This window comes from Malus domestica, chromosome 13 (assembly GCF_042453785.1).
Source record: "Malus domestica chromosome 13, GDT2T_hap1".
Taxonomy (NCBI): Eukaryota; Viridiplantae; Streptophyta; class Magnoliopsida; order Rosales; family Rosaceae; genus Malus; species Malus domestica.
Window position 1 is genome coordinate 21,508,411 of NC_091673.1, and position 25,712 is coordinate 21,534,122.

At 40.0% G+C, this 25,712-nt stretch overlaps 2 protein-coding genes and 1 non-coding gene across 3 annotated transcripts; 2 read left to right on the forward strand and 1 right to left on the reverse strand.

The window, feature by feature from the left end:
* The first annotated feature begins 7 nt into the window (after window positions 1-7).
* TRNAS-AGA (transfer RNA serine (anticodon AGA)) lies at window positions 8-89 on the forward strand. The gene has a single exon. It is a non-coding gene; the product is annotated as a tRNA-Ser (tRNA).
* A 1,788-nt stretch (window positions 90-1,877) lies between these two features.
* Window positions 1,878-4,630, forward strand: LOC114820746 (uncharacterized). The gene is made up of 4 exons (XM_029091983.2): window positions 1,878-2,236; window positions 3,276-3,346; window positions 3,618-3,753; window positions 4,144-4,630. The coding sequence occupies exons 1-4, from the start codon at window positions 2,080-2,082 to the stop codon at window positions 4,227-4,229; spliced, it is 450 nt and encodes a 149-aa protein (XP_028947816.1). The 5' UTR covers window positions 1,878-2,079; the 3' UTR covers window positions 4,230-4,630.
* A 255-nt stretch (window positions 4,631-4,885) lies between these two features.
* Window positions 4,886-11,551, reverse strand: LOC114820745 (histone-lysine N-methyltransferase family member SUVH9-like). The gene is made up of 2 exons (XM_029091982.2): window positions 8,945-11,551; window positions 4,886-5,318 (listed from the first exon to the last, which is right to left on the reverse strand). The coding sequence occupies exon 1, from the start codon at window positions 11,044-11,046 to the stop codon at window positions 9,004-9,006; it is 2,043 nt and encodes a 680-aa protein (XP_028947815.2). The 5' UTR covers window positions 11,047-11,551; the 3' UTR covers window positions 4,886-5,318; window positions 8,945-9,003.
* Between the last annotated feature and the right edge of the window lie 14,161 nt (window positions 11,552-25,712).

Below are 25,712 nucleotides of genomic sequence, written 5' to 3' on the forward strand. Positions count from 1 at the left end.
CGTCACAGTGAGCGTGCCGGAGTGGTTATCGGGCATGACTAGAAATCATGTGGGCTTTGCCCGCGCAGGTTCGAATCCTGCCGCTCACGTTTTTCGTTTTTATTATAAATATTTTTAAGTTAATTACTCCCTCAATTCCAATAGTGCAAGGTTTTTCTCCTTTGTTTTATTGGTTCAATTTGCTAGAAACAACAAATGATCCGTTGTGAAATTGATGTGAATTCTTACATAGAAATACATGAAGAAACAAGCAGTCACATTGATTTTGGTGACACCAATTCAAGATTTTAGGTAGGATAGCATTAAAAAGATGAGATAGAAAATGAGATGACAACTTTTGCTTCATAACGTTTACTCCTTATGGCTGTAAACTTTTGTGTATAAAGGGACTTTGATAAATGCAAAGACTATCCCATTTCCTACCATTTCAATAAACAGTTGTACTGAAAAAATCTATACTCTTGCACTCACTGCAAATTCTCAACAAAGGGTTCTTTCATCTTATATTTTGTAACACGATCCACCTTCTTGAAGAATAATTCAATGATATTAAAAAATTGTTGAAAGAGTTTACTATTCAACATTTGTGACACATAGTTCGCATAAAATTAAAATATAGCAGATAAGATTGTGAATGTGGGTCATCATAACATTTTTGTATTTAGTTTTGTAATTTACCACATAGTATGACTCTCTAAATTGTTACATGACGTAAGGCCAAAGAAAATAGGAAACCTATTGATAATGAATCTCATATTTATGGGAAGAATGACCTTTCATAAGCTTATAAGATGTTGGACTACTTCTTATATTGTCAATTGATTTTTATGGTGGAATCTCAACTTCTCCATGGTATGAGAGCAAGTTATCCCACGTGTGAAGCCAAACGGCCACATGCGCTCCACGTTACCCTGTTATGTTGTCCATGTGTTAAACTTGAAAATTCACCACAGGTCCACATCATCTTGTTGTGTTGTCTACGTGTTAAGCTTGAAAATTCACCACACTTGAGGGGCGTGTTGAGAATGAGTCTAAATGAGAAGTGGGACCTTACATTGACTTATAAGTGGTTGGACTACTTCCTATATTGTCAATTAATTTTATGATGAAACCTAACTTCTTCAAAACTTTTTAAGTTAGTCATAAAAAAATTGAAAAAATGGTACATCATTCCTTTTTCTTCTTTTTTGGAATAAATCCAAATGAATACGAATGAAGCATGAAATTCCAATTTGGAAACTTATCTAACCAATATCCAAACTTAAAATTTTGTATTAAAAAACTCAAATAATCACCAACATAAAATAATACAAACAATAGAATAAAAAGGAAATTTTCCAAGGACAAAAATGCAGCTGACCTAGGTTTCTTGATTCTTAATTTTCTTTCTGGACGGTAACTCAGTTTTTAAAACATAGGACGTTATCTAGATTACGATATAGGAAAATGAGCTCAACCACCTTGGACAAGCCATAATAATTTAATTCGAATTCGTATTTACAAGAATCGAACTTAAAATGTCTTCACGTAAAATTGAAGTGCAATAACACTACCTAGATTAAGGGCTCATTTGGAAGTATTTTTAAAATAACTAAAAACATTTTTTGTGAAAATGTTTATGAAACCAATTCTTAGTAAAATCGCAAGTAAATCATAAAAAAACATTTGGAAGTGTTTCTGAAAGATGCACATAACTGATGCCCCTTTAGGGTTTAGGATTTCTATAATTCTAAGTGCTTTTGAAATCCAAGTATATTTTTTCTAGAAGCGTTTTTTGTAATTTTAAAAGCACTTCTAAACGAGCCTTAAAAGACGGAGACTGATTCTTAATTTTGTTTTGTTTTCTTGATTTTCCTCTCCCAAAGCAGAAGGACCCACCTCTAATTTGGAAGTGTTTTTGACCTTGAGTAGAAATCAAGTGAAAGTGAACAAGGACAATTTTGGAGTCGCAAATTATGCCGGGGACGGCGCTCTCTCTTTGTCGATCTTCGTCTCTCTCTCTCGCTGCTGCTAATTTATACCGGCTCAATTAGCATCGAATTACCAAAAGATACAGCAATCAAGAAGAAGAAGAAAACGATGGAGGGACAGCAATCATGGCGGCCGAGGCTCTCGTTCAGGAGCGCCACCATAATGATGTGCTTGCTCAACCTGATCACGGCGCTTCTACTGCTTCAGGGCTTTCTCTCCTCCGCTACTTCTCGCTCCAAACTCTCCGCCTCTCGCCTCAATTCAGGTCTCCCTCCCTCTCTCTCTACAATCTTGCTCATAGTTTTCTTTATCTTTGCAAATCATGCTGACCCATCATCTAAATTTCCTCACTTTTTGAAAATTTTCTGGGTTTTTCTTGCTAACCCATCATTTGCTTCTTCTTGTTGATTGGATTGGTGACCCATTTCGTTTGAGGTTAGGGAATTAGGATTTCTAATGCGGGGTTTAGTGGTTTAATTGTATGGTTATCTTGTTGTGCAGCTTTATGTTGATCTTCGAAGGTTCCGAATTTGCTTGAAATTTAGTATTTTAGGCTTGAGAATTTTGTGATCGAGGTCTTTCATTTAGTGCAATTCACAGTGGTTTTTTTTTGGGATTTTATCCTTAAGTTGCAATGTCATGAGGTTATCTTCCTAGTTCGGATTCGGACCAGTTCAATTTTGAAAACTAAATCCCATATAGAGGTTTTTGAGAACTGAGGAGCCTTGAATTAAACTCTTAGGATTAAAATTGTGCAACTGGTGTCTTACTCTTTTCCTATGAGGCAATGAGAGAAGCAACCACTTCTTTGCAGGAATTTTTTACCATGTGTAACATAGTTTACTCGCTTAGACGCAGTATAGTTTTATTTCTTAATCTTAATCTTCCTTTTCCATCTATATGACCCTAGTTTAGAACCGGAGGATGGCTTTTAACTTGAGGGTAATTATGAGCAAATTTTAATGGAAAAAGTGGTCCAAGATGGTGATTGTGAAGGCATTTTGTGAACGAAGCATTATACTAGCATGAAACCTATATTTGAATGACTAAAAGACCCAGTTTTGATTTAAGCAGGCATTTCGTGAACGAAGCATTATAATAGCATGAAACCTATATTTGAATGACTAAAAGGTCCAGTTTTGATTTAAGCACCATGGTGATTGTTAAACTATGGTGTGTTCGTTATAGAAAGTTAAATATACTAATTCATGAATCTGTGAAGGGATATTTTGTTCATATGCTCTAATATGATAATTCTTGACTTTAATTTGGTTTTCTTTAATCTTTTTCCTGTGTATGTGCAGCTGCACTTAGGTATGTAAGAGAATCTGAAGAAATTCGTTTTGCTATGCGACCCATGGAACTGATAAAAAGAGTAAGTATGGAATCAGTGTTAGAACTATTATGCATCGATTATAATTCTACTTAAAATAAACTTCTACAGCTAGTAACAAACGAAACGGAGAGTGTCCGTGTACAAACTGAACCAATACTTACTGTTTGCTTGTCTGATGTTTATGTGCACTTTCAATTGTAATTGGAACTTCTTGTTTATAAAAATTTTCAGTATCACACAAATAGTTAACCTTGTATAATTCATGGTTTTGTGTACAATTGGATGTTCATTTAATTTTTTCCTATTTCAGGTGAAGGAAATCCAACAAGAAGCAAATGCAAAACCAGAAACAGTCAAAGAGAATGACACACGGCAGACCGTTGCAGTTGGCCTTTCCAAGAGGTTGAAGGATCTACATTCTGTTAATGATGCAACCAGCTTCAAAGGTGAAAATATGTCATTTTTTGTCCATTCTGAAATGCTGAAATGGGCTATTGTTCTTGTATGTTATTTGTGTGTGTCAGTTGTTTATGAAAATCAGATAGTTGCTCACATTTTAAGTTAGATGTGAACCAATCTTAGAGAACTCGTCAAACATCCTTCACCCTTTAAACGTTAGAGCAGATGGATACATCGGTTATGGTTTCTTGTGTAAATAGTAGCCTACGCAATGACTATGTGCTGCTTCATTAAAATTTGGTCAAATTATTTTTCTGACTTTAGTATTAGTACGTGCAAGAAAGATTCATAGCATTTTTGGTGCATATTTTTGTTCAGATGTCAACTTGTGTTTATCGTTATGAGCTAATTTTCCCAATTTGCATAATGTCCTGCAGCCCTGGAAGAGTGGCGTAAACGAAAGATGGAACGAGCAAGACTACGTCAACTAGAGAAAAATGGAACACTCGCAACTCAAGCATGAGCCGTATTCTTCACAAAGTAATCTTCACTACACACTGAAATTCAGATACCAAGTCATCCCGAAATGTGCATATTACAACTCTGATTGTATAACAAACGAGGTTTATATATATGAGGATACAAAAGTTTACCAAAAGAACTTGACAGTCATGGTCATGCTTATAAAGATGTAGTCAAAAGCCCTCTCGGTTGCAATACTCGTATTATGTTATATATTCACTTGTATCATTGTTTTCCTTTTAAGGAGGAAACAATCAAACCTAGTTTGAGCAGCACCGGCACCTTCGTAGTCTGGTGACCTTTTCTTCTTGCATCAATATGTCAGTGGATTTCGAGCCTCTACATTTACAAATGTTGTATTTACGCGCATTTGGGTAAATATGAACCATTATCGCAATCTTATTTTAACGTCTAGGTTCAGAAGCTTTCATTTGAACCAACACCTCCATAATTTGTCATCAACATAGCAGTTTAGGCAGCGCAGTGGCACGTAATTTCTTCCGACATGCCGGTTTGCCTCGAGTATCGATCATTTATGAGTGCAGCAGTTTATTCTTGCTTTTAAGTTACCTGTTACCCTAAATCCTAAATCCTCAATCATCAACATCATACTCCATTATAAATGAATAAATCAAGGAATTAAAGAAAACCAATCCATCCAAACATACGCGATACGTGTAGGCACGAATTATACAATTCTGTACAAAGTTTAGCCATTTCGGTTGTGATAACATATACAAAGCTACAAGTACAGAAGATTAGTACAGTTGTTCTTGCAAACTTTAACAAACCTAAAGACGCCTACCATCAGTTGCGTGTATGAAGACTTGGTCCGAAAAGTCCAGGAAACCGGGAAAGCCTAAAATGTCAGAGAAAATCATCACAGCAGCATCTGGTGGCTCGGTCTGCGAGTTCTCAATTCTCTTTTTTCACCAGCCCGCGACTTCAATTGCCATGTACATGAGCCACGTCAATGCTTTTGGATAACCTGATTGAAAAATTTACATTTTCGGCATCTAGTTGTGAGGAAACATTCATGGACCAGAAAATTCGGAAGCCAGATACACAGCTTCGTAGTCTGAATGCCCACCTACATAATAAGAAAACAAATTAGAGAGCTCCAAGGACCATTGCGTATGCCATTTTTATAAAAGCAATCGCGACAATAACCAAACACATCCAGTATTCTGTTTTTCCATGTATACACCTGCGTAACATGATAACAGAAAATTATGTGGACCATATAACCCAATGGCTTCCCATCCAGTTGCACAGCAGCACAGGCCGGTAAGATTTCAAGTATGCACCATGTATCATACACAGAAATCTAATGAACTAATTACGACTACAAAAAGCAGAGAAACAGTCACTAGATACAATATTTAGTGCATCATTTTTCTGCCGAGAGTACATTTCCATTTGAAAATTTTTGGTTCAAATTTTTTACAATAAATAAATATAGAACTGCAGAAATAAACAAAAGAGAACTCCAGGAAGCCGCTCAACTTATTGTACTTTACTAAACTTCCCTTTCTAAACACATAATTCTCTTTCAAATGACAAGATTTGCACGGCTCCCTCACTTTATCCATATTCAATAAACTGCCTAATTTTACAAAAGATATACACCAGGAACAAGTTATGCGTGTGCTCATGTGTGTCTCTCTCTATTCATGCGAACAGGCAAGTGCATGAGACGTGTGTGTCTGTAAAGCAGCCAACTGAAGTAAAAACTTCAAAACACCCTATACAAACACCAAATCAGCTCGACAACATGAGTCTTATTGTATGTAATGCAGGTTTCAAAGCACTTTGCGTCTGTACCTTGCAACCTCTTAAAATAACACAAGTAGGAGTTCTATAGGTACAATTTATAGCTATCTAAATCTAATCTGATGCCTCTAGAATGTTTTTAAGCAAGAAATATGATTCACTATTGTTCCTGTGATGTTTAATGATTACTGAATGGGCCAGTTGAAGTGCATTCGAGATTCTTTCCTGTCAATCAATTAAAATTCCAGGGCGGTTAAAGTAACTCAATTTCCTAGGGAAAGAATGTAAAATTAAAGTGTCCCCAAATTATTGCCTTTTATTGAAGTCAACCATAACTCAAAGGTAAACCATGGCATTTTCCCTTCACTGGACTTTCACATATCTATTCAACATGAATTTCTTCTCCCTTTCCATGTACCAAACTCCACTTCAAGAAATACTACACTAATTAAATAGTTTCTTTCTCCTATTTGCAGGATAATAGATTCCAAGTTCATTGGACAAGGCTATATATTAGACATCACTTTGGGCTTCAGTTTCATTTGGATTTAGTGACTGCCCCCTTCTTTCTCTGTTCAAGGGATTGGGAAGTGCACTGTATTACTTTCATTGCAGTTTCTGTGGACCCGCTCTCTTTAGGGTTGGGGTGGGTTGGTTGTCGGTTGTTGTATTATAAGTTTTCGGTTATTTTTCACAAGGGACTGTATACCATGTGGCCTTTGATTGCACCTCTCATCAATAGTAAAATATAAAAAGTACAAGAACAAAGTCATAGATTTTGCTAACAAAATTATCTTCTTTAAAAGTTTCTCCCGTAATTGCTTCAAGGTACAATTATTCCACAAATTGCCACAACACTCGGGTTACATATGCCAAATATGAACTCCAACCCAAATGGTTTGAGGACCCAACGGTGCACTCACTACCCATAACCCATATTGTTCCATCTGTGCTCATTAGTAATAGAATGACATGGAGACTCAAATGGAAAGCAATGGGGCAATGACTACAAGCACCAATACTTATAACCCTAGCAAAATAAAATACCAGAAAAGAGTCATTACCATTGTATACTGAAAACTATATATTTTGGGGTCAGAATTTTTATTTTAATGTGTTTGAATGTACAACAGAGAGTACCATTAATCAGGACTGAAAAGCACATAATTTAACTCTTCTAGCAATCGAAAACAAGTCTGCCATCCTAAACCACATGTAATCCTTTTGCAAAGCATAATTCGGTGTTCAGAATATGCAAATTCTTCACTGCTGTAAGTTCGAGGTGGGCAACGGGGAGAGGGTGAGGTTTTGGGAGGATGGGTGGTTAGATGGAGGACCATTGAAAGAGCAATTTCCTAGATTATTCCTGCTATCGAGGAAGCACAATCAGAACATTTCAAGCTTTGTAGATCTTTCTACCAATTCTTTAAGTTGGAATTTTGATTTCAGGAGAAATTTGAATGAGGCGGAGATAGAAGAGGCGGCTAGATTATTACAGAAAGTGGAAGAGATCCGATTGTCTCAATCAAGAACGGATAACAGAAGGTGGAAAATGGAAGCATCAGGATTGTTCACATGCAAATCCTATTGTTCCTTCTTGAGTAACAATGGGATGATGCAATACTTCCCACCCCATTCACAGATTTGGAAATCAAAAGTTCCTCCGAAGGTTAAGATTCTTGTATGGCTGGCGGCCAAAGGGAAGCTCAACACTTGTGACCAAATTCAAAGGAGAAGCCCTTTTATTTGCTTATCCCCACAATGGTGCAGTTTGTGCAAAGCAAAGGAGGAGAGTGTAAACCACATTTTTCTCCATTGTTCTTACACGATTCAGCTGTGGTGGAAACTGTTTCAGGAGGTTAGAGCTAGTTGGGTCATTCCAAAGGGTTGTTTCGAGCTTCTAAGCACCAAGTTTCAGGCCCTAGGAAGTGGGAGGAAAGCTAAAGCTTTGTGGGGTTGTCTGGTCTCGGCAGTTTTTTGGAACATTTGGCTGGAGCGTAACAAAAGAATTTTTGAGGATTATACAGGTGTGGGGGTAGAAGTACTTTGGGGAAGAGTAAAATATTGGGCAGCCCTTTGGGCTTCAGTCTCAAATGTCTTTAATAATTACTCTATTTCTCAATTACTGTGGGATTTGTTAGCAGCAGTAAAGTGAGTTAGGTCTAGCTATTGTTGCTGTAGCCAAATCCTAGTGAGAGTTTTTTCTTGTTTCTTGTTAATGGTGGATTTCTTATCCACTCCAGTGTATTTCTCATTTCTTCTATAAAATGTTTTGTTTCTTCTCAAAAAAAAAAAAAAAGAATATGCAAAAGTGCATTCGACAAAACTTGTAGCTGAAACTTATTGGCAAGAGAAATATTTAATAAAACAAACCAAAATAGTTGTGTCTTAATGATAAGAATTTTTTATTCCGTTGGGGTTAGGATAGCCAAGTCGTGAGAGAGGGTCAGAAAATGGGTTGGGATTAGGCTAGGTCAATGGTTCAAATCCCTTTCATCCTAACCCAAAAAAGGGGGTGGTGAATATTATAAACCAAAATCCCTGAGTATAATTTATAGCCAGAATCATGGTCCATGAATCATGATATTACCCTAGAATACAAATTACTGAACAATCTTGCTCCAGAGGAACACAAACGGAAAATGTTAATCCTAAGTAAATAGACTAGAATGACTAGGTTTTATATGTAACAAGACGAATCACCTCCAGCAGAGAAATATAAAGGCCCCTTCCTCCGAATAGTATGCTTCACCATATGATTACTAGAGTATATCATTGCACAAAGAATCACATACCTAGCACCAATGAATAGGTGACAAGGTGACATTGAAGTTTGAACAAGAGCCACAACAAAGCATGGGAAAACAGGGCAAGCTGATCTGGTGTATAACCAAAAAATAAGAAAGATACAAATGCTTTTACGGAGAAATGAGTTGGTTTTACCTTAGTATATCATACTCCCGTAACTGTCTGCATGATTTAATATCATCGCCCCATCAAAATTAGTTACAGATAGCAAGTTTTCCTGTCCATTCATCAGCCTCAGACACAGTAGCCACCCCGTAGTCAAGGCTCAACTCCCTCATAGGAGGGATGTTCTCCATTGCGAACAGCATGAGATGAGGAAACATCAAATTATTGTGATCATACAGTACAAACTGCACCATCACATTCGGAGTGGAACTGTGGCTCATATAACAAGCAACATTTCTCATTTTGGATACATCCATAGCAAAATCCAATGGTGGGATCGAAGGATAAGTTGGACGTACATAATCAGGATATATCTGGGATAAATCTCCCCATTCTGTCCATCTATCAGAAAACCGATGTGGATAAACCAAGGTATCACCATTCATTGCAAATATTTGAGCCATTTCCCTAGTGAGAATAACCCCTGTATACTCACATATAAAGGCCCCGGCATGTATCAGGTCCAAGGACCTAACTCCCCAACCTGTTTCCCTCGATCTAAACACTTCCAATCTATTTCTCATACCTTTTTGAGTGACACGATTCCGGCATGTCGGGGGACAATGGCAGAAGGGCCCGCACTCAAAAACCACAGGCTTCCCTCTCAAAAGACACCCATTGTCATCATAGGCAAACTCGCCTCCATTTTTCAAAGCACAAAAGCAGTTACCAAAACAACCGTCAACACAATCACACCCGGTCCCCTTCCCGGACTGATGAAATACTTGTGTTGGAAACACAGTTGCCGCAAGGTATTCATAATACATGGGGTCCTGGTCAGAATCAATGTCATTGAACAGAAAAACTGGAACATTCTCCTTCTTATTAGAAATATCCAGACTGAGATACCCGGACTGCCTCACAGACAATGGGCTGGCCCTAAGGCTAGCCGCAAACTTAAGAATGGCGCTACCCATCTCGCCTTGCCCTTCCATTCTCAGAAGTTTAAACTTATAAACACCAAACCCCGACTTCCCCACATCAAACCAACAGTCAAATATTCTATACAAGCCATCATAAACATAAACCTTATGTGAAATACCACCTTGGCATTTGATTCCTCGGATGACTCTCACTTCAATCCCATAATGCATGCTCCTCTCCAATGCCAAATTCCCACCTTCCAGCTTCTGATGAGCACATTGTTTATTAAACTTGTCCTGTCCTCCATGACCGGTGTAGATAATCACATCGCCAGCATCCTCGTCGTCCTCATAGCCACCCGAAACAATAATGCTGGTTGCAATTGGCTCGTGATTCGAGCTCTGACTCGCTGGAAGATAGTCGATGCCAGCTTGGACTTGGCCATGTAAACCCACCACACACAACTCCATGCGGAAAAAGAAGAGATCGCCAACGTACACCCCAGGAATCGAACCCACGATTCTTTTATCGCGATTGAGCCACAACCCACGATCCCTGAGCGCCGTGGCGGCCTGCAAGTCGCCGCGGACTCGCTTCCCGTTTCCTGGGTTCCGCTTCTCCTCCGCCGCCACTGACAGTATCCGAATCGAGTCGTAAAGCATTCGGGTTTTCCGCACCACGTCACGGAAGTACCTCTGGTCCTCGATGTTGAGATCGGTCACCCGGACGAGCTCGGAGGACCGCTTGGGGTATTTCCTTCGCGCGACGACGGCCTCTGATATCTGGGTTTCTTGAGGAACGGGCACAATTGCTCGCGCATCCGGGTCCAATACTTCGACCTCGCCGTCGCCGATACTCTGGAGCCCTTTAGCAAAAGCAGTTCGGAAAAGCTCGGAAATTCGATGGAACTCCGAGTATACATTCTCCTGGTCGGAGGGTGCGGCGGAGGAATCAGATACGGGGGTGTGGTTCTGGTCGGAGAAAGGGTTAATTTGGGAATTGGTGAGAGAGTTGGGGGTAGGAGTGGAAATGAAGGGTTCTGGAGGCAGTTGGGGCAGGTGGGTATCGAGTGGTTCGTCGAAAGGTTCGAGCTTCGGTTCGATTTTGGGGACTTTCATGGATACGGCGGAGATGGTAGTGTTTGGGGTAGAGCCGGCGGCGGATTCTGGGAGGTTATTGAGGTCTAAAATTGGGATGAGAGAGCCCATTTCGTCAGCAGAAATGAAGTGGGTCTGAGTGGGAGGAGAGTGTAGTGGCTGTGGAGGTTGGGCATGGAAGTTTGCGGTTGCGGTGGTGGGTGTGCCTTTTCTTGGTTTAGGGTTCTGCTGAGAAATTTGGAGGAGCTACTTTCATGGCGGATTTTGAAATGAAAATTTTGACAAAAGGTGTGTCAAATTTTCGCGTCCATTTTTGGTAGCAAATTGTATGCAACTTTACTATTTTTGGACGGAATTGCCCCTCACACCCTAAAAATTAAATTTTTTTGGAAATGGTCTTAGAGCATTGGATGCTTGCTACCGATTGCTAATGCTTAGGACAGCATGGATGGACGATTCCAACAAGCAATATGGGCTGAGTTCATGTGTTACATCATTATATTGATGGGTGCTACTGTGTTAGATCTATCAATATCAGAGCATATTATGCACGTGTAAAAAATTATCGTAAATAGGATAAATTACCACATAATAGAGAAAAATTGTGGATTTTCAAGAGAAAAAGTTTGTTGTGGATATTTAATTATACTATTATATGTTACCCTTTTTAAATTTAGGATTGAAATTATAAAATAAAATATGGCCAAAATTTGTAATTATCATCTAAATCGAACCAAGTTATCAATATTAAATGTTGAATTAAGTATTATACATGCCCTTTAAGTTTGTGGTCAATTTCAAAATGAATACTATTCACGAGATCATAACTTTCTCACATTAGACCATCTACAATGGTGGCTTATAACCTAAATTTTCCCCTTCCCCCCCCAAATCCACTCCAACCCAAAACCTAAACCAAACCTAAAACCTAAAACTTAAAATGAAGGTAAATATAGGTCACAAATTTAGCCCACAAAAGCTGTTGGGACCCACGGATGAGAGTGAAAAGTGGGCCTTGTCCTGTAGCCAACAGCTGCTTTTCTTCATCGGGTGGTGGTGGTAATTGGACCGTTGGTTAATCCAACGGTCCACATTCAAATTTTTTTTATATTTATATATTTATTGAATCCAACGGCTTAAATCGAATATAATCAAATTTAACGGTAAAAAAAAGATCTAACGGTCCAAATTTAAATCCAATTGCTAGAATAATCTTAAAATTTATCGGAATTTAAATATTTTTTTTCCAATGGCTAGAATAATTTTTTTTTTAAGTTGATGTGGTTTATCATGATTTTCATGTATTGATTTAGTGATTTTTAAAAATTTATCGGAATTTAAATATTTTTAGGTTAAAATGTTCATAAAATTAATTTAGGATAGTCTACATAATTTTTTTTTAAAGTTAATTTAAAAAAAAATTAGCCTTAATTCATTTTTTTGATAATCTGGGGCTAAAATTTTAGGCCAAAAGGGTTGGAGTAGAAAAGCTGTTTCTGGGCTAAAACCTAAATTTTCTGGGCTAAATATTTTTAGGTTTTAGGTCAGGATTGGAGATGGTCTTAGAAGTCGTCACTTTGACATTTATTCAATTTACACATTTTGTTAGGTTGACAGTCATGTTGACTGTTACATATTGATGTGTTAATATGAGAAGAAAGACTTACATAAAACGAGCTCATCGTCGCATGTTGTCCCTTATTTAATAATGCATAGAAATGTGCAAGACCCCCCCCCCCCCAAAAAAAAAATCCATCAAGCATACCACAAAGAATATATCAAGGTTGCTTTAGAGATGAATAATGATTTTACACACTCGTTTTCTCACTTTGCACTCATTTTTTTTATTTGACCTTTTAATTCTTTTTCTGTTTTATTCAATTTGAAGATAAATACAAAAGGAATGTAAGGTGATAAAATGAAAGTGTGAAAATCACTTCCATCTAAAGAAAATGTGTGAACTAGTTAAATATCAAACGTCGGTTGCAATGTCAAAATTTGGAAATTTTGGGGCTCATTTTGAACCCAACTCCAAAACTCAATATTGTGAAATGTACTAAACCTTTATAATCTTTTTACACTTTGGACATTTTGTTATGAGTGTGTTGAACAATATATTTTCACAAAGGAAAATATATTAGTCAGTCTCATAAAAAATGAGGGGTTTTAGTAATAGCGGAGTTCACTTTTTTGACAGGAAAATGCATCAAAAGGCATGCATGCCCAAAACAAGACCACGTGTTAAAGTTTAAAGGCCCATTCGGTGTTTTCTCAAGTTCGAAGACAAAAGGAAAAAGAAATAAAAAAAATTATAGAAAAAGTGGAATCTGTTGATCTTTATCGACTTTATTCCAAGGTAACTTGTTTTCTCAAGTTTGAAGACAAAAGGAAAGAAATAAAAAAATTATAGAAAAAAGTGGAATCTGTTCATCTTTATTCCAAAATAGTTTACATCATTTACTATCATTTTTTGTCTCACATAATAATATCAACCATTTAATATTTTTTCTTTTAACAAACAATATTATTTGTACTAAAAAGAGAGGATGCGCTTAGTTTCGCAATGAGATATCAATAATATTGTTCAAATTATTCTTTTGACGAGAATAAAATATAAGACATCTCATTTACAAGTGAAGATAAATATCACAAGACTGTGGTACTAAGTAGCAACCGTTTACTACTTTAATCCAAACAAAAATATCGAACCCAACAGTCTCAAAATTTCTCCACTCCAACCGTTAGAAAATTTTAAGCTGTTTTTCAATTTACACTTTGAAGTTCTCTTTCATATATGTAATGATTAATGTCATATGAAAGCAAAAAATTGAACTAACATTGTCCTTTTCTTTAATTTATGAACAAACGATATTATCTACATTAAGGGAAAGGGATGCGCTTAGCATCACCAAGGGTTAGCAATAATGTGGTTCAATTTGTATTTGGCTAAAATCGAATATAAAACGTTGCACTTATAAATAATGTTCTATTTATTTATTTATTTTTAATCAACAGTTGTTTTTATGATTAATGTGTTTTAAGTTCTTTGAAGAAGGCAACTAGTTTGAATTAATATTACATTTTTTAAATATATTTTATGTATCACAACATCACAAATTTGGGTTCCACTTGCATTAAAGTAGATTTACAATTAACATTAATTGATGCCCCTCGAAAGAACTGTTTTTTTTTTTGGTAAACTGGGAATTCTATTCCAAGGCAGAGATGCTAGAAAACATACACTGAAAGCCTACACAGAGGCAAGCACATAAGCAGTAACTAACACAGTGTAGAGGGGTACAATAAAGAGGACACTGCAACCATGCGAAGGTGTCGCCCCCTACACTGCCGAAACAAAACTAATGAGGACAAGGTAAACCGTCGTTGTTCAGATCATACACCAATAAAGATGGGGGTCAATCGACCCACACGACATTGCACATATCCGGATTACAAACTGACGCAAGAGAATCCGCCACCATATTGGCTGATCTTGGAACCCAAGACCAGCTACAGTTCTGGAAAAGCCTCCCCCAATTCCATAACTTTCGCCAAGATAGGGAAAGCCTCCCAACTGCCATTTTCTATCAAATTTGAAAGGCACAAGATCAACTCAAGTGAATCAGATTCAAAGATTACCAAGCTAAGACCCAAAGAGGCCCCTAACTTGCATCCATGAAGCAGTGCTAATGTTTCCGCCATTGCGACACTGAGAGCCGTGATAGGGTACCTAGCCGCTGCAATAAATTCCCCCCTCCCCGATGCCCACGTCATCACTCCAACAAAACCTAATTTAGTCAACCTGGACCAACTTGCACCAACATTCACTTTTGCAAATGTGGAGGTTAGAGAAGTCCAACTGATCACTTGCCTTTCTAGTCATGGGTCCACCATCCTTGTGGCTTCAGGGATTGTCCAAGCATCAGCAAACTCACCTACTAAGTTGGAGATTGCCAGTAGCATTTTTGTTGGGTTGATAGGTACTTGGTTGAATACAAAATCACATTGGGATTTCCAAATATACCAACAAAAGATGGCCACATACGCTTACACCCAGTCACCATTCGCCGTAGATCCCATGTTAAATGTGAAGACATAATGCAGCCACTTTACCCAATTACAAATGCCTCCTCGGTCAACTTTGTAATTCAGCGCACTACCAAACCAAATGGTCTCGACCCAAAGGCAGAGGAGTAAGAGATGCTCAGTAGTTTCATCTTGACAATGGCAGATTGGGTAGGTTAGGGTGGGGGAAGATCGTCTCTTAAACAGTGCCATTTATGTTCACCGCCCAAACCAATCTATCCTTCTTCCGAGGGTTTCCAATTGGAGTTTCCCTGATTGCCGTGCGTTCCTCCATCGAGGGGAAAGGATGAAGAAAGTCAATATCTCATTCTCGAGATATCGGGCAAATTAGAAAGCTGACCCGAGTGCTTCTAGTCACCGCGGCCCCTCTGGTTGGAGTAGGATGTCCCACCTGTAAGTAGGAGAGCCACCTATCAACCCAAACACGCACCTCATTCATTCCCATAATCTGCCAGTGAGCCCCTTGCAATACCAACTCCCTTCCCACAAGTAGGCTTGTCTAGGCCCAAGAGGCACAACCTCTTTTTTTACATAAAAAAAATGAGCAGTTTGAAAAATAACGAGTCTTCATCACCCTAGCCCACAGCGAGTTTGGCTCATTTATCAAATGCCAACACTGCTTAGCAAGGATAGCAACGTTAAATTCCTGAAAGTTTCTGAAACCCATACCTCTCATATGTTTTGGAAGACATAGGTCTTCTTAGAAACCCAGTGTGTTTTCCGCCTCACCCCACCATTCTCCCACCAAAATTTAGCAATCATAGCATCCATTTCCTTACACACCACCACTGGAAACTTGAAGATATTCATTGGATACGCGGGGAATGGATTGGGTTACGGCCTTGATCATCACTTCCTTCCCCGCTTTTGATAAGGTACTTTGCTTCCAGCCTTGTAATTTCTCCAAAAGTCGACCTTTCACATAAGTAAGTCCCTATTTCTTCAAACGAACCCAGGTACCCCCCAGATAAGTGTCCGGGTTCTCCACCACTGGCATGCCCATAATCTTACCCAACTCAGTGGACATAGAGCGAACTTGTTTCCTGGTTGCCTGTTGAGGATAACGACGAAATTCACCGAAGTCACATAACCCATGATTAACTTCCTCCACATAACACTAAACCTCATCTTCTCCATGACTGCATCTAGGAAGTCCCATTCCACCCTGTCATAAGTTTTTTGCATATCAAGTTTGATACCAAGCTCAAACTTGTACTTTGTTTTCTAGACTTTGAGAAAATGAAACACCTCATGGGCAATACCAATATTGTCTTATATTTGTCTACCTGCAATAAATGCATTCTGCATAGGAGAGATAAGGTCCGACAAAATAGGTTTTAACCTATTCGCCAGAACTTTAGATAATACCTTGTAGGAGTAGTTGCAAAGACTTATAGGCCAAAATTACGTCACCGCCTCCAGGTTTTGCACCTTTGGAATCAACACAATGTGGGTGGAGTTTATTTTGCTTGGGTTGTCCTGCCCATGTGTCAATGATCGGACCAGGTCGTTCACATCTCCCATAATATTCTCCTAAAATGCTTGGTAGAAAACCTCCTGAAATCTGTCCGGACCTGGAGTTTTGAGCCCTCCCCTCCCTCCATTTGTAGTGCTGCATCCTTTATCTTCTCCTCCAAGATAGTGTTGTAAACGTTGCATTCATCTCCTCTGTCACAATCGAGGTTAAGCTGTCAAGTATTGTCCCCCAGTTCTGACTCCCTCCGGACCTGAAAGTGTTGATAAAATGCTCATCTACCAGCATTCGGACCCGACTGGGGTTCTCCACCCAATCACCATTTTCATCTTTAATTTTTATAACCTTATTCCTCATGCGACATTGTAACGTGGATTGGTGAAAGAACTTAGTGTTTGTATCTCATTCATATAACCACTTCACCCGAGACCTTTGCTGCTTTCCTCTTGCGCCCATAATCCATCAATCATTCTTGACTTTTCCTTTATCTCCTCAATATTTGCTCCCTAGAGTTTTTGTAATTCCCCCAGATTTTTGTAATACCCCCAGTTGACCCATAAAATCCTTTATCTGTCGGCCCCTCAATTTAAATTTGTTATGACTCCACCTAATAAGTTAAGAGCGACAGTCGTTAACCTTTTCCAACCATCTCACCAGGACACTCCCTTCTTCATTTCGTTCCCAGCACTTTTTCACCACCTCTTTGCACTCTTCCTCCTTTGCCCAAGAAGGTTCGAACCGAAACACTTTCCTACCCCTCCTACATCCTGGTTCGATTTGGATAATAATTAGGCAATGATCTGATCCCAAAACCATCTCGTGAGTAATCGTAGTGTTTGGCCATAGGTCTTGCCACTACCTATTAATCTGTCCCATATCCAAACGCTCATCCACCAACGTCCCGTTTCTCATGCCTCTCGATGTAAAGGCTGGACCATTGAAGTCCAGATCCAGCAAATTCGAGGAGTTCATGAATTCCTCTAGGTATCAGGGTCGATTATATAACACCTATGTTCCGCCCGATTTCTCCAACTCCCAAATGAATTCATTGAAGTCCCATTCGCATAGCTAAGGAATACTTAAAGGTGTGAAGTGAGTATTCATTCATCCCCAAAACTCTTCCTTTTCACTTTTATATGATGTTCCGTAAACTCCAGTAACCAGCACCCAAGGATGTGCACCCTCATCCCTTATTCGAGCGTTGATTATGTGTTTGAGGAATAGATAATTTCCATCTCCACCGATTCGTCCCACCACATACTTAATCCACCCGCTTTCCCAATTGGTGACACATTAAACCCATTTGAAAATCCCATACGCCTCCTTACTCCATCAATTCTATGATCTTTCATTTTTGTCTCCGATAGAAAGATCATAGAGGGATTGAGTTTCCTTATTTGCCCATGAAAGGCCCGAACTACCGTGTCTGACCCAAGACCTTGGCAGTTCTAGAATAGGTGTATCATGGCAAATGTACCGTTGTTGTGAGCCAGCCGCCACCACCACCCCGAGCCACTTTACTCATTCTTTTAGCCAGTATTGCATTATTCTATACTGTAGAGACCTCATTTATATACTCCCACATGTCTTGGTACTCGATTGAGACTTCCTATAATTCCTCATCTTCATATATAGCTCATTCTACCATCAAACATCGCTCATTGATACTCATACCTCTCAGTTTCTTTGTCATCTTTCCTTTTTTTTCCTCTTTGTTACCAAGGCTCTACTTTCTTTTGTAGAGACTGCACCATTTCCATACTCTGTATATCCACTTTTCTTTTCTCATGACTGGCTTCGGCCTATTGGGTATAGGTGGCTGCCATTTCCTACCTTCGAGTCTCCTCATTTCTATTACCCCATTCTTCTTCACTCTACATAGTGTCGATTTCTTCAATTCTAATCGTCTATCTGTTCCTTATTTGCCTTTGTAGAGTTATGTTGGGTGATTGCGAGTATCTCTATTGCCCAATGTCCCAAGAGGCTTGCCATTTCCCAATCAACACGATCCACTGCTGCCAAGGGTTCCCTGTCCCAGCCACCGTGTATGGCCTCCTGTGTCATTTATTTCTCCCATGATGTTATAGAGGTGTTGTCTCAATGTAATCGGGGACTGTAACATTGCTATTATCTTCCCCATGTCCACCTGATCTAGTATCGTTGAAGTTTCCTTGTGAACTAGGCAGTGAACCAAATCTCACTGCACCCGCATGTCTTATGGTCTTATGGTCTCCACCTCGTCCCTGGTCGGCCCTGCTTTGGTCCACTCTCCATAGCCTACTACACATCCCTTGCTTGGCTAAAAAAAGTACTTAATGTTTGCATGGCCTATACGTCTATATCTATAACAGTAATCTTGTAGGCGTTCATAACGAAATTCCACCCACGTATCTTTGTTGTTCTCCTTTTTCAACCATCATCCATTGATTAGAGGATTCGAAGTATTGATATTGAGTTTAACCCTTAGAAATCCACAAGCTTTGTCATGGTCCTCCAGCTCAATGAACTCCCCCGCATTCACCATTAGGAGTTTGACATTTGATTCCGAAGTGAGGCTTAGAAGGACCCCCCTAATTTGGACCCAAAATGGAACAACCTCTATCTTGACTTCCTCCAAGGCGAGTTCCGGGGGCCACTTCTTGACAAAAAAGTTTTGCTTCATCACTGCCCACGTAACCTGAGCTAGGATCTTTATTGCCATGCTTTCATCTTGGACCGTAATGACATAAGTATTATCCCTGACCCACTTGATGTCCACCTCCTCAAATTCTTTCCAAGCAGATCGGAGAATGTTCTTAACTCCCTATTTGTTCAGATTCCTATCTACTAGAGCCGTACCCACCAATTTCATTCCTTGTTCTCTTAACGCCAAATCCATTGATTGCTTAAGGTGGACCACGAGCTCCTCCACTTCCTGATGAGTCATTTGTCTCCTAGCTTCTCATGTTGGTTGTCTCGTTCTCACAGTTAGGTGCAATGGGTACACAATACACTCATTTTGTAAGATTGTAGTTAGATCGCACTTCCTCTGTTTTCCTCAAATGCTTTCACATGTGCCTTTTGTAAGTAAACCAGCATCACAATAAAGGCAGTTGGAAGAAAATTGAATTCCTAGGGCTTTTAGTTGTCGAATCGCAGGTAGGTGCGCTTTATGTTTCCTCATCTATTATTGGAGTTGTTTGGGGCAACACATCCCCCATCCTTTTGCCGGTTCCTGCAGATCTGTTTCTCTTAATTCTGCCGCTAGCAACCTCTTGGTCAGCTACCAGGGGATAAACCCCATGAACCCCAAGGGTCTGATTTACTCACACCCGTTTGGGGAATTAAATCTGGTAGGTTTGTGATTATGGTGGGTATTAAAGGAAAATGAAGACTGGTAGAGTACATAAGGGTTTTGTGCTCACGACCGTGACTAATCAAATCCGTCAAAGCTTTGGGTAAGAGATGATAAGTTATGGTTTTTTGTCCAACCTTGATGAGGCTTCTCCAATTAGAGGTGCGATTTAGGTTGGGTAGTTGTTGAAGCTCGCCCACGGTGTCCCTCCAGGGAGAATGAGCTGGTCAAGTTCGACAGATCTATGTGTGAGGGAGGACAGGTTATGGTTTTTGGGTTGGGTAGTTGTTGAATCACACCCACAGATTCACTCTAGGGAGAAGGGGCTCGCAGTAAGAGAGAAAAAGCTGATCAAGTCCGATTGATCTGAAATTGTCGTCTTCATTTTATTTAGTCTTAGTTCAACCATTTTTGTTCCTTCTATCAAATAAACATTAAATTAGCGGGCAGGTTGTATGTTGAAAGGTATGTCAAAAATGAAATGTCCACACTACCTTTGAATTTAATGTCTATGTAACGAAATGGACAAAAATGTTGTGAATTGAAAATAAATAAGACGAAAATGGTTGTTTCTGTTGCAGTTATATTTAGAATAGAAATGTGATTGTGTAAATCCTAGTAAATCTAGGAATATCTCTTATATTCCTATTAGGAGTTGATTAGCTATTAAGAGATGTAATCCTAAAAGGGTAAGGTTTTTACCTATCCTACTACTATAAATAAAGGTACAATGAGATGATACAACACACACCTCACAATTAAATCTCTCTCTTCTCCCTCTTGCTTCCACCGCCCCCATCTCTCTCTACTCCTTAATATGGTTCAGTCAAATAGGCCTACAACAGTTTCAAGAGTAGAATGAGACAAAATCAAGTTTAAAAGATAAAATAGGACTAAATAACAATTTCAAAGGCAAAACAATTAATAAGCTTTAGAATTATGTCTACATGCTATGCATGCGTAGGAATTTATCGTCAAGCGTGCTCTTTTGAGAGAAAATTGTTGGTTGTGAAAAGTATTTGTTCGATTACCATATTACCTTTGACATTGAAGCTTTATTATCGAACTTATAAATAATTTGATGGTAAACTTGAAATTCCATATTTTTTGGTCCATTTGGTGGCCGGATGAGATTGGATCTTAGAGATACAATTGAATTAGCAGAAACTTATAATCTATGTATAAAAATAGGTTAGATAACTTACTCTATTGTGGATTCATTACTCATTATGTTATGCATTTGTACCATACTTGACCAATCCCGAAACTACTGAGCACCGGTCAACGTTATACTGTCAAGGACCCAGAAGAGTTTCCCTCCAACCAGGAGGCCAATCACAGCGCGACACGTGTCAACATCAGAAGCCAATCATAGCACGACACGTGTCAACATCAGAAGCCAATCACAACACGACACGTGTTAATGTCAGAATGAAACTAGAAACTCTCTTCTATAAATAGAGATCATTCTCTCACAATATTTTCTAATGTCATTTGTACTAAATCATTCACTAGTACTCACTAAAGGAGAGCTTGAACCTATGTACTTGTGTAAACCCTTCATAATTAATGAGAACTCCTCTACTCCGCGGACGTAGCCAATCAGGGTGAACCACGTACATCTTGTGTTTGCTTCCCTGTCTCTATCATTTACATACTTATCCACACTAGTGACCGGAGCAATCTAGCGAATGTCACAAACTTAACACTTTCTGTTGTACCAAAGTCCTTACTGATTTTGTGCATCAACATTTGGCGTCGTCTGTGGGAACGACACTTATTCCCACTCTCTTTAGTTTTGTTAAGCTGGTTTCCACCATTCGTACACTCTCTTTTGACTAGGCATCCCTTTCCAACATAGGGAGCGAAGGAAGCCACAACACACAGAATGACACCCCTCTTGCACCTGGTGCGAAGCAACGAAAAAAGGAACAAAAAAAGTTTGCTCTTCAGGCTAAAGTCGATGAGCTGGAGGCTTAGAACAACAAGATAGCGATGAAGAATGAGATCCTCCAAGAGCAATATGAAAAGGTCTTCGAGATGCTTCACGAGGCTAAATATACTAAAACACACGAACTCATCACCCCTGTGAAAGTCAACCATCAACTGGGTGCCCCCCAACACGAAGGTACTGGGTGCCCCCCAACACGGAGGTTTATTTGCCCTCGACATGGGTATTCCTGTTGAAGAGCGAGTTACTCATCGAAATGGCAACCAACATGAGACTTCTCTCAACACAGTTGCTTCGACTCGAAGCATGAGGAGTGGAGGAAGGCACCTCCTTACAGAATGAGTGGAATGATCGAAAGCCGTCTTTTGCGACTGCCGAGACTTTCTAAAGCAATGTCAAGACAATCCCATCCTTGTAAGCTCGAAGATCAATGACCCAAGGGTCTCTAAAAGACTCGGTCCCTTCCCATGTCCCAGGCTAACTACCAATTTGGGGAAGGGGAAACAAGTCTTAGAGGAACACGAAGGTATAGAGGACTCAGAGATGTTCCGATAGACATACCTTAGAAGTCAGTACGGCGAGTATAGGGAAAAATCACATGCTCTTGATTAAAGCTTCCTACTTCCAAGAGGAAATAGAGATTTACGAAAGAAAGCTCCAGTGGTACATGACTCCACTCAGGACCCTCTTGTCCTATGGCTCCTTAAGGAAGTAAACAAGTTGAAGGTCGAACGACAAGCTGAGATACCTGATTGGAACCAACCTAGGCATGGCCCCTCTTACAAGGAGCCCTCTCAAAGCAAAGACAAAGCAGAAGCTTGACTTGCAACTCTATACTGGAAATGAAGACCTGATTGAACACCTTAACCTCTTTGAGTCCACCATGGTATACCGGATGCACACCGACGAAGAGCGATGTCTTATCTTCCCCTTCACCCTCTCTGGCGGAGCTTTAAACTGGTATTGCCGTCTTCCACCTGAGACGATAGACTCATTTGAGGAATTGAGGAAACTGTTTGTTTCTCAACATATTTTCCAGATCGATCGCTTGCACTTTGCGGATGACTTGTACACTATTCGTCAGAAGCCATACGATTCATTACGTATGTATGTTGGCCGCTTCAGCCATGAGTATTCCCGTTGTGCCGAGGCAGACGACAAGACTGCCCTCAAAGCTTTCACGGCAGGCCTACGTGATTGTTTCTTCAAGTACATAATCAATACCAACACTTAGAAGACTTACTCTGAGGTGATGGCATAGGCTTATAACCATGCATCCGCCGAGGCAAGGACATATCAAGGGAAACCCCCCACAGCCACCCTTTATCAACAAGTAGGGAGTGGAAGCCAGATCCAACCAAATGAGAAGACCTCGACCTTCCAAACGGCAATGATGCCTCCCCCTACCTTACTTAATACTTCGCCAAGTTAACAGACATATCAACCTCAGGGCAAAATGAAAGATTTCCATCCTTACCAGTCTCATTTTAGTAAAAGGAGTAAAGGACACTATCGCGATAACCAAGGGTATCGCCACGATAATGCCTGCCTCCAAGCAGTCAACACAGTGGGCCAAGCACGTGTTAGGATAGGCCCTACCTCGAGGTATGAGACATACACACCTTTGAACGCCATATACGTGGCCATTTACCCCAACATAGCACACCTGATACCAAAGCCAATGCCGAGGCAGTCGGGTTACAAGCCCACGAAGAACATGGGCACGTCTTGCTGCTACCACGAGCATAACGGCCATGACGGCGAGAAATGTATCACCCTTCGTGATCATATTGAAGCTTTGGCGCGTGAAGGAAAAATTGATCGATTCCTTCTTCACCCTTCAACCAACGCCAAGTGAATGTGATATATTCCATAAACGGCGGCACACCCATATCTGAATCTTTCAATAGGGCCATGAAAAACAGCGAACGAGCTTTAAGGTCTGGCCACCAAATGTTTCACATGGAAGACAGCAAGGGAGGCAAGTATCAAAAGCCTAACTGGGATCCAATATGTTTCTACCCTGAGGAAGAAAGAGGTATCATCTATCCTCACAACTACCCACTGATCGTGGAAGCTAACATAGCTAACTTTGAAGTACGACGAATCCTGGTAGACACGAGGGCTTTCGTTAATATCATGTTTGCTGAAGCTTTCAGGGCACTTAATGTAGCTGAACACTTGCTCGATCGCTCGATTTCTCCTCTGATAAGCTTCTCCGATGATATCGTGCAACTTTTAGGGAGCATACATTTACCTTTCACCATTGGTACAGGCCCTTACATAGCTACCATTACCATTAACTTCCTGGTGGTTGATTGCCTAACGACATACAATGTCATCTTTGGACGCACATGCATCAATGATCTCAAGGCCATGGTATCCACACATATGTTGATGAAATTTCCAACCCCTTATGGTAATGGTTACATCAAAGGAGATCAACTTAGTGCACGGTCATGTTACAACACTTCGATCAAGCAATAACATCTGCTTGTGCCCAAGGAAACCTTTTCTATACATGACCAAGTCATAAAGACTAGCCCGGACGAAGTCAACTTGGATCTTCACGGTGGCAACAGTCAACCTGACGATCCTCAAGATGACTCTTTCACCCAACAAGCACAACCCGCTGAAGAGATGGAGAAGGTTTCTATCTCAAAAGATTATCCAGATCGCATGGTGAAGATTGGCACCACCTTGTCACCACCTATTCGGTTGGCATTGATCTCTTTTTTACAAAAGAACATTAAGGTCTTCGCCTGGTCATACGAGGACATGCCAGGCATCTCGCTCGATATCATTTATCATCGCTTAAGTATTCACCCTAAGACCAAGCCAGTGAGATAGAAGCGAAGATCTTATGACACTGAACGGTACGAGGCAATGAAGGCAGAAGTTGAAAAACTCAAAGGCGAAATCAATTATCTAACGTGAGTTGTAAATGTTGTCCTTGTTAAGAAGAATCTGACCAAAGAAAGTCTCCTGCTCCAAAAAGTCTTGTGGAGAATGTGTGTCGATTACACCAACCTAAACAAAGGATGCCCGAATGATAGCTTTCCTCTTCCTCTCATAGACAGACTTATAGACTCTACGGCAGGGTGTGAACTTATGAGCTTCTTGGATGCTTACTCAAGATACAACCAAATCCTCATGAACCCTCTAGACCAAGAACACACAGCCTTCACTACTGACATGGGACTATATTGCTATAAAGTCATGTCCTTCGGCCTAAAGAATGTAGGAGCGACTTATCAGAGACTGGTCAATTCAATGTTCGCCGAACAAATTGGGAAGAGCATGGAAGTTTACGTTGATGATATGCTAGTCAAGAGCAAACATGCTAACCAACACATCACCAACCTATCTGAAACTTTCACCATTCTGAAGAGGTATCGAATGAGGTTGAACCTCAACAAATGTGCCTTCGGCGTAAACTCTGGCAAATTCTTAGGCTGCATGATAAGCCAACGAGGCATTGAGGCTAATCTCGAGAAGATCAAAGCAATCATCGACATGAAGGAACCGGTAACTTCAAAAGACATCCAGAGCCTTACTGGCAAGGTGGCAGCCTTAACTAGGTTCATCTCTAAGGCCACAAACAGATGTACTTCTTTCTTCAAGAACTTAAGGGAAGTAAGAAGTACATTACATGGACTGATGAATGTGCCGAGGCATTCAAGAACCTCAAAGACTACATGAGTAAAGCCTATTTGCTCTCCAAACCTGAGGTTGGTGACACTCTCATTATCTATCTGTCGGTATCAGCTTCAGCAGTAAGTTCCGTTCTCATTCAAAAGGATGGTAATGTCGAATGGCCTGTCTACTATGCTAGCAAGGCCTTACAAGATGCGGAGAGACGATACTTCAACATTGAGAAATTGACTCTAGCATTGGTCATGTCTGCTTGAAAACTTCGCCCTTACTTCCAA